Source organism: Myzus persicae, unplaced genomic scaffold, assembly GCF_001856785.1.
Source record: "Myzus persicae strain clone G006 unplaced genomic scaffold, MPER_G0061.0, whole genome shotgun sequence".
NCBI classification, from domain to species: domain Eukaryota; kingdom Metazoa; phylum Arthropoda; class Insecta; order Hemiptera; family Aphididae; genus Myzus; species Myzus persicae.
Genome location: NW_019101803.1, coordinates 75768 through 86460, shown reverse-complemented (window position 1 = coordinate 86460; position 10693 = coordinate 75768). Strand labels below are relative to the sequence as shown.

General features: G+C 31.6%; 1 protein-coding gene across 1 annotated transcript in view; it reads left to right on the top strand.

The window, feature by feature from the left end:
- Window positions 1-406: 406 nt before the first annotated feature.
- The window catches only part of LOC111030459 (homeobox protein caupolican-like), a 67027-nt gene continuing 56740 nt past the window's right edge, over window positions 407-10693 (top strand). The window contains exon 1 of the mRNA XM_022309962.1: window positions 407-1299. Coding sequence (XP_022165654.1) covers window positions 1030-1299 — 270 coding nt within the window. The 5' untranslated portion in view covers window positions 407-1029. The remainder of the gene's footprint in view (window positions 1300-10693) is intronic.

Here is a 10693-nt window from a genome sequence, read left to right as displayed (position 1 = left end):
AGTGGATTTAGTGTTTAGGGGTTGTTTTATGCGGAAAGTGGCGCCCGGGGCAATTTGTCGTTAATCCAAACGTACACGGGTATACACACACACACGCACGCGCGCGCACACCCGCGAACACTCACGTGACACACTCGCACACACGCTCACACACGACACACACGCACAGACATTGTCAGCATGCGTATATATCGGGGCGAACGGTGACGTAATCAACCTATCAACGAGCGGAACGCGCGCGCCCGTACGGGGCCGGGCCAGCTCCCACACACATACACACACACACACACACACACGCGCGCGCGTTCTAACACGTTTCACGGACGCACACACACACACGAACACACACGCACGTTGTCCGTCGTTCGCGCGCGTCGTGCTTACCCGTCGTCGTCGCCGTATAGTGTATAATATAGTCGTCGCCGACGTCAAAGTTTCCCGTCTTTTTCTCACTCTCTCTCTCTCTCTCTCTCTCTCTCTTTCTGCCTCACTCATACGTCCGCCGAGTCCGGATTTTTTTTTTTAATTTCACTTCTCTCGGGTAGTGTTTCCGATATTACTAAATATTCGATCAAGTATTAAATGAGTATACATCGTATCATATTAAATTATTAGACGCTTGCTATATACCTAAATATAGATAATAATTATTTTTTCGTGTGCCTTCACTGCATACATCCCTTATAGACTTGTGCCCCAGAGTCCGGCCCTGCAGTCGTTGCGTCTCAGGACTCCCAACTCCCCCCCCCCAAAAAAAAATTAAAATTTGGACTTAATATAAATATAATATAACGCACGTGTGTGCACGCGTGTGCACTATGACCTAACCGCGTACGACCGCCGCCGCGCCGTTCGAACCGCGACGACGACGACGATCACGCCGCCACCACCGCCGCTTGACGCGCGCCAACCGTCCGTAATAGATTACACACAAACGTGCCGCGCCGGGTCGTGCTGAAGTGCGATAAAATAAAGTGAGTACGATCGTCCAAATAATATATTACATAAAAATTCGCGGTCACCGTCACCATGATGGACCCTTTCTACTGGGATCACCACCAACAGCAGCAACCTCACCACTATCACCATCACCTGCACCAGCAGCATCACCAACCGCCGCCGCCGCCGCCACCACCGCTGCTGCCGGTGCAGCCTCACCTGCAACAGCAGCAGCTGGACCACCCTCAGAGATTGCATGACGGAGCTTCCACGTCCGTCGCCACCGCCGCCGGCGTCACCGATAATCGTCAGAACGACACTGATAACGCGTCCGACGATTCGTATCTGACGTCTTCGCACGTGAGTACGATTAATATCTCTCAAACATTGTCAAACTGCACAAAGTATACGTATATTGCGGGTTTTAAATGGTTTTTTTTTTTTTGGCCGATTGTCGACGACCGAATATTCGGACTTATCAATTGCAGTTGCATAAATAATCTGCATAATATAATAAATGCGATTTAAACACCTACATGATATATTACGCGCGAACAAGTCGCATTCCTTTCCAGCGGCAATCGTTTAAAAATAACGCATTTTTGTTCTATCTATATGCACTCGTCGTCGAAAGTTATATAGTAACACGCTCCATTATGTTGTGCATTTTTGTTTATTCGTACATCCCGCCAGTCGCTGTCAAATAGTTTTGAAATACCAACGTCAAACTTTACCTGACAACTTTATTCGTTTTAGATAAAATATGATTTAAGATTTTCATAACTCGTTAGGCGGACTATACGTGAATGAATGCTTATAGGTATTATTTCATAATTTCCAGTGATCAATGATCATTATGTGATTTAAATATATTGATTTTATTGTTTGGTCGATAAAAAAATGTATACGATGTAATAATTTATTGTTTTAATTTACAAATTAAATTTTTCTAAGGTTTTTTATGTTAAGTTAGAAAATACATTTATAAAAATAACGAACCTTTAGTTTATTTATTTGTGTACTTAATACTTATAACTAAAAGTCATCATAAGATATACACTATACATTTATTAGAGGTATATATAATATTGCTTTAATAGTTTCGGTGTATAAATAGTATAGGTACCTATCTACAAGTTTTTAACCAGACATAATAAAACGTAATATTAAAATGGATTTAAGTTTAAAGGTCTGTTACCCTTATATTACTAATCAATTCGTCACGCTAATTTGATGCTTTTAAATGTTTTGTCAGCATGTTTATAATAGGATTGCTATTCCCCCTACCTACGTATCGAATATCAAGTCTTTGCAAATATCACAGTTCAATATAAACGCACAAATGTTAAAAGTAAATTTTTCATAATGGTTTCAGGAAGTCGCACTTTTTTTCAGACGATTGTTTTTATTAATTGTGAAGTATTATACACGAGTAAAAATGTTAGTATTAATTATTAAATAAAATAATTAGTAATTAAACGAGTATAAGTTAGATAATTAAATTGTCATATTATACAATTACTGGACCAGGTGAATTTTTATGCCACTATAAATAACTGTTATTGTTAGTTAATCATTATCAGAATTAGTTAATAATGAAGATTTATGTACCTATTTTTTCATTTTGATTTATTAGTTAGTTCGGAAAATAAATAAATAGCAGCCATCGTTATTGCTTTCCAATTTTTACCCCACGCAACCTCTATATTACTTTAATATTGATGGGCGTGTTTATTTGTGTCGAAACGTATTATTTAACAATTTCCAATATATTTTATTCACTAGTATTAAACCAGTGTTGGCGTTTGATTGAAATCTCTGTTGAAATCTATTAAGTATGTATTTTGTTAACATAATATATTATTAAATGTATAGGTAGCATTAAAATAATTTAAGTACTAATTTAATATTTAAACATTTTTGACTATATAATATTATCAAGATTAGTATTTTATATTTAAATAAATGTAAAGAATTTGATAGTTACATAACTTATTGACGTATGAAATGTACGCATACGTTATATAGTATATACTCGTAGAGTATACCTATATAAAAATTGAATAAACAAACAATAAATGTCAATAATTATTGTCAATTTGTAATTAAATTCGTTTTAATGTGTTTATTAGATGTATTTATTAGAATTAGTCAGGAACAACATCGTTTATTGATAAAATAATATATTACCTACACTAATATAAATTATGAAACCATATTATTACGGAAAATTGGATTTTATAAGATGTGTACTTTGTAATTCAAATTAAACAGTACAATCATTGTGTGTTAATGTGTGTATTCTATAATGTATATTTTATTATGAATTATAAAATGTTAAGAGTAAATCAAGTTAACATCTGCAGTCATTAATTAGAAAAAATAACTTTTATAATTGTACTTATGCCTTATAATACAACATATTTGTATGCTAAAACAATTTTTATTATTTCAAACCTAGATTATTAACAACTCTAAGAATAATAGAATTCAAATTGACTTTAATTATATTCAAAAACTACAAATACATAAACTTTGCGTGGACTTCTATAAAAAGTGTAAAAAATGTTGTTACCTAGCTATATATTACCCGACAAAATATATGAAATGAAGTTTTTTCCGTTGCTAAGAAATATGTAAAACATTTTACACTGTAGATTGATAGGGTAATGGTTTTTACAACATTCGTTAATATACAAGTGTACTTACATAGGACGTGCCGTGAAAACAGCAATAAACAAAATATAAAATGACGCGATTTGTCAACAACTGATTTGAACAAGTACTGAATTATTTGTATATTTGACAATTTTTTAGACACATTTTCATTTTAAATTCATTTCTGTGACAATATAATTCTCGTGTGAATTATATTGGTATATTCGGATATTTTGATTCTTGAAATTCAACATAATATATTCAATATTATATAGGTAGGTTTAACATGGGTTTCAATTAATCGAAGATAAAGATGTTAATAATTTAATATACACCTTATTATTTTATTTAAATCATATATCTACAAACTCAAAACTCCCTCAGTAGTCAGATGATCAGTTCTCACACCAACCCCCCCTCATTTCAAATCTTGCAACTTTCACAATTCCTGGGAACTCTCCTAGGAGGCTCAGAAGGAAATGGTATCGAGATCTGCTTAACGAGTAATGTAAAGTATAGCAATAGACATTGAAAAAAAAATCATTAAGTAAAGGTTAGTGTTACCACTGGTTGACTCCTCTCATCTAGCTTTCATGTATACATTTTTTCTTATAACACATATTCTTATTGTTCCTAAAGGAACAGATTGCATATACCGTAAAAATAAAAAAAAATAAAAAAATCATTTATCTAATATTCCGATAACATATTGTAATTTTACCATTATTTTGTATAATTGTATTGATATATAATAAAATAAAACAATTATGTAGGTAAGATACAGAAATTATTACTCATAAAAAATAAAATAATCAAAATTTATGAGGTGGTTAATTTTGTCTTTTGGTAGTATTTAAAATTATTTTGTTATTTTTAATGACCATTGTAAAACATTTTTAATGAGAGATAACTGCTTAAATATATATTACACTTTATCAATTTCTGGTACTCTTATGTTAAAATTGTACAATTAAGGCAGATCCGGTATTTCAAGTATTATAGCGCCACTATTTGTTTGTATTATATTATATTAATGTAATACACAAATGTAGTACCACCAGTTTTTTGTAAAAATAAGTCGTAAAGTTTTTCAACCCAGATAAAATAAAACCGGCCCTTTTAATTTAAACGGAAATAACAGGGAGGAAAAAAATTAACATTAAGATAGTTTTAGATATAAACAAAAGAATAAAATAAAAATAAAACTGACAATAATAAAATATTGAATATTAAGTCAACGTCAAAAATAATTTATCAACTTTGAGTATAACATGAATATTAGCATATAATATTACCTTTATATTAATTGAATTGGTAGGTACTGGACAAAAAAAATAATATCATTATTAATGTCATCTTTAAATGGTTTTACTATTTAAGCAAAAATGTAGTGAGAAAATGATATAATAAGCTACAATGACTAGTTCCATAGAAACTAAGTTCAAAAAAGAAAAACAATTTTTCAATTTATTTTAAGTATTTTAGTTTTTCCTAATTAAATTAACCAATATGATACTTTTCGTTTATTATCATGAGTTATGACAATGAACATAATAAATTGCACCATTGTTGAACGGTATTAATTACCGCGACAACTTTGTTCTTATACATATTCTTTATTTATAATTTATCATAATATTTAATTATAGTCCAATGTTCAAGTATAAATCCACAATAAATTAATAAAATTTACACGTAGAAAATATGATAAAGTGATAAATTAAGCGATCACCAATATATTATACCACTGTATGTCTGTATATGATATATTTTTACACGTATTAATATATATACGAATGTCTAAATATATTAGATTCTTTATCCACTTTTACGTTATGTGATGTAGAGAGTTCTATATTGATTTATATATTTAATTTAATGAAGCACCTATAAATGATTACAATTTACAATTAGTCTGTACTATACACTATAATGGGTTGGTTAATTTTATAACTTTTCAAAAAACAATACTAAAAAATTACGATAAAAGTATAAAACAATGAATCATAATATTTAGTGCATAAATGTTTTTTTTTTTTATATTAATGTATAAAAGTAAATTTTTAAATCATTAAATAATATACCTAATATTTTAAATACTTATCATACTTTTATCAAAATGTCATTACTAAAATCAATACCAATATGCAATAACCATTTTACATTTTTACCTTGGTTTTTACCGAATATGAAATGATGACCGTATGAGGGAACCCTATAAATGACTGACCGTCATTCATTTGATTTGATTTTTGTCAAAATGTACAATTTTAATTCACTAATTCCAAAAAAATAAATCATATTATAATATATATTTGGTACTATATCAACTACAATATTTTCAAAAATATATAAGTATTATTATTTTATTTTTACATAGAGTACTTCAGCTACTATTCATATATTAAAGATAAATGGAGACTTAAAATGTGGACATTAAATTTATGTTATTGGTTATATAGAAGGTTCCTACTTACAATATTCAAATAACTAAATTTTTTAAATACTAACTCATGTAAGCCGTACATTTTTTAATCATCACTTAAATTTTTTTAAATTCACTTTATAATATATAAAACTTTAATATGAAAATATACATATCCAATCATCCTATAACCTAGCTGATATATACACCTAAAATATGTTTTATTATATTATGTAGTGACCCAATTTTTTCTCAGAATAAATGTTTTTAAAATGAGATGATTTATAATTGATTTTAAATGTTTAACAGGTATACCTACTACATAATATATAATCTAATATACTTATACCTTACACTTGTAATAAGTGTAGTAATTTTATAATATAAATATTATTGCTCGGGCTCTTGCAGACTTCGGAGTTGAGCGAAGCGCACGAGTACCACATCAGTTTCTATAAGTCGTGCAGTTCACGGTACTTTTCAAAAATTACGCGAGATATGTATTATATATTTATGTGTTTCTTGTTTTGTGTGTAGTTACCTATATAGTTAAAAAAATAAAAATAAAACTAGATAAATGAAAAACAAAGTTTTCCGACAGTTTTTACATACATATATATTTATATGTTTATACATATGTACACTGGCAATGGTTTCTTGTAAGTATAAGAACACATATAGACTTACACGAATCCCCGGCGTATATAAGTACCTATATATATGTTGACTTTTGGTGAAACTTGTTTTGTTTCCTTGTCAGGCGCACAACGAGAGTATACGCTTGAGAGAGAAAGAAAAATAGAGGGAGAGAGAATGAGAGAGATGTGAAAAACTGCGATAAATTTACAAGGGCGACGATTTCAACGGTAATCCGAGCATCATACACTTACAGTTTGATAATATTATACACACGTATAATAATATAATATATATATATATATATATATTGCATATTATACGCATACATATGGGGCCCCGATATAAATGCATATATACTTATAAATATATATATATATGTATGTATGTAATGGTGAAATTTATAGCCAGTACCTGTGTCAACTTAATAGGGGTCTTCGGGGTCAGGTGGTTTTCCCTTGGCCATCGTGCTCGCGGGGGGTTTTGTGCTGGCCACCTGCAGCGGGATCTGTTTATATGGCCGTTTTATACGCACACGCACACTCTGGCTTTGGTAGTGTCTTTGAACATACACACGCGCATACACAGACGCACACACAAACACAAACACACGCGTAAATGTGTATAATATACATTATATGCATACAGTATATACCACGCTACACCCGGGGGTAAATGAACAATAGGGGCACATACACACGACGTTCGCACACAAACGGGGAAGTTAACTTTTGACACCGACCCAGGAAGTCCGTGCAAACGGTAAATTTTATAATTAAAAACGGTTACTTAATATTCATGTGCTTGCGTTTACGCCCCATTTTGCTCATTCTGTGCACCCGTGGGAATCACACACGCACTAAACAACACTCACACACATTCATACGCATGTACACACACACGCACATCGATCCCGTTCAATCGGATATTAATATTTGGATAATTTTATTCGTTCAAAAATATACGCTGCAATAATACATCGTTATTTCATATTTTTTTAGTATTCTTTTTAAAACTCAAGTTGTGTTGAATTCAAGGAAAGCATATTATATTGAGTACTTAATTTAAATGCGAATAATTGAATATACAATAATACTTGAGTAAATGTAAACACATGTGATCTAAATGTATTTGAAAAAAGAATTATATTAGGTACTTACAAATTGCATAACGATATAGTCAAATATTATATGGGTATAGGCAATAGGCATATCATAGAATAATATGTCCGTACTATCAAATTACAAGTATTAAAATGAATAACCCTTAAAATATATAAATCCAACATGTAATATCAGTACATACTATGAATTTCTGAAAATTATATAGGTTTACTAAACGCTAAAAATAATATTAAACAACGAATAAAGAACTTCCTGAAAATTCTAAAGTTAAATTTACATAACGTAAAATAATAAAATACTGTTAATTTATTCATTAACCTATAAGACTTCGTGTATTTTATTTGATAGTCTTAGGATAAGAGTACAATTTTCATAATACATTTCATTATATTAATTTAACACGAAAGCTGAATATAGAATCAAAAAGTTCAATTTTTATTTCTGATTATTCGCAAACAAGAATATAATTGTACCTAAATGGGCAATTTTTTTAGTATAATCAAAATCAAAATTTATGGTATATTATTATTTTATTTTTAAGCTACCTACATCAATTGATGTTTACCTACTGTCGCTTTGCACACTAAATGTCTATAATATAAAGGCTCGAAATATAAAATTGTTTTAAAAAAAATGGACACATCCAGCATTAAGGGACATTGACGGCTTTGTCGTAAAACGTATGTTTTATTTTCGTTCGCATTTTATATAGGTTTATACCCTAATAAATATCTGCTTTTGCAGATATATAATTACTCGCTCATATTAAATAAAATATTTTTTTCATATACATACGAGTATAATCAACTAATCCACAGAGGATTTAAATCTCGCACCCTACTTCAGACTGGAAGTGTTTTATCTACAATAAATATAGGGGTAAATGTGAACGATGTGTGTACGCAAATATTAAACCCGCGTCACACACGCTGAGAAAATAACGAGATAAAAATAAATATTTTTAAAAAAAGGAGGCGATTGGTTCAATTCTGTAATACATATTATATCTGTACGGTAAAAGTCCGTTTTATAGTTTAAAAATGTCAAATTATAGGTACCCACTGTCTTAGGGTTTTTACGTTGAGTAACAATTTATGACCGAACGAATACTCTCGTGCCTACAATATATAGATAAGAAACACAAAACATTCAAACGACCTGGCGTCGGGGTTTTTTTTGTTCAATTCGAAAGCGATTCTAGATCGCAATCGCAAAACGCATAAAAAATATTATAGCCGTTTTATTGGACCTCTCTCATTGGGGTTTCATACTCACTATTCTTTTTACCTGACTAAAATGTAAGTGTTGTTAAGTTATTATACATATTTTATAATACATATATGTATAACTGATATCATGGTTCAGATCAAAAAAGTTTTATTATCTGTATGGTTTAGTTCTAATGAATCTTTCTCACACAACCCGTGGATGCCATACATTTTCATAAATACCTATACCTGTTCCTATAAAATGAAAATATGTGACATACATTTTACGATATTGGGTATATAATATAATTATATTTAATATTTAGAATATATATCAAGCTATAATATGGGCAATTGGTACGTTGACAATGTTCCTAAAAGTGGGACAGAAAACATGGAAAAATATGAATTCGCGTTTAGTCTATACTCAACCTTTTATATGGCTTGGAAATACAGTAGACATTTTTTTTTTTTGCATATTATGTTATCGGTTAATACGCACAAAATATTAAATCCCAGCTGAATTTCCAAAGTTTTGTGTAACCCATTGATACTTAATGTGACCAACCTATCTACGATACTATTGTACATTAACTATTAAGGAATTTCTACTGCGTACGTCTATATAGGTATAATATAAATGTTGAATGTAAAATTTGTATGTGAAATACAAAATAGGAACACCATATAAATACAAACCGAATTTCATACGGACGTTTAGAGATTTTAGTTTTTCCACAGAAAAACATGAACCCCAATAAGTCACTAAAATAAAACAATCAACGATGTTGACAAGGAGGACTGAGGGGTTGATTACAATATGTAAGGATAAACGTATTGGTATAGCGGGATTATGGATCGTCTGACTCCTATATATGGTTCTCACTAGGCTCCGAGATAATCGACACGATTGTTCAGCTTGCATAGCACGTTATCTCATCACGTTTTATTGCTGCATCGGTTAATTGGGCAGTAGTTCCTCTGTGATTTGATTTATCATTGAAATCCTTATGCATCCGATTTGGTGGTTTACTAGCATACAATATGAAGACCTTTCGTTAAAAATCATTGCATGGTTCGTTGTTTATGGGGGGTTTTTTTTTTTATTTGTTTTGGTTTTTATATTAACTCGAATAAAAACGCCCAAGTACACTATATACACCTTGTGTACAACTATTTCCAACGGCGAACATAAAAAACAAAACAAAAAAAAAATCATAAAATAATAAAAGCCCATCAAGGTGTATAATATTATAATAATAATAATAATAATAATATAATAAAATATACATTGTGTGATGGTCGTCGCAGTGGGCCGGTCGGAGTGGACGGTGCGGATGGGTGGACTGGACGATCGAGGGGGCGTACAGCGTGGTGACATATTACGGGCCTAGGGGCACAATGGCACTTATGGTGTAGCCCTTCATAATTCATTAGCAACGGGCGAGGCGGCGGGCGCGGGGAACAATTCAGTAGCCCATCATTAGCAAGTGGACGGTATTAATTAACGGGTTTTGAAAAGGGACACGGGCAACAGCGCAGTTGCGGCGGCGGAGGCGCGTGGTGTGTGTGTGTGTGTGTGTGTGTGTGTGTGTGTGTGTGTGTGTGTGTGAGCGCACTACAGGGACAACGGTCAATATGTCACACAACCCTTCACCGCGAGTGACCACTACCGCCGCCGAAACTGCCGTCGCCCCCCCCCC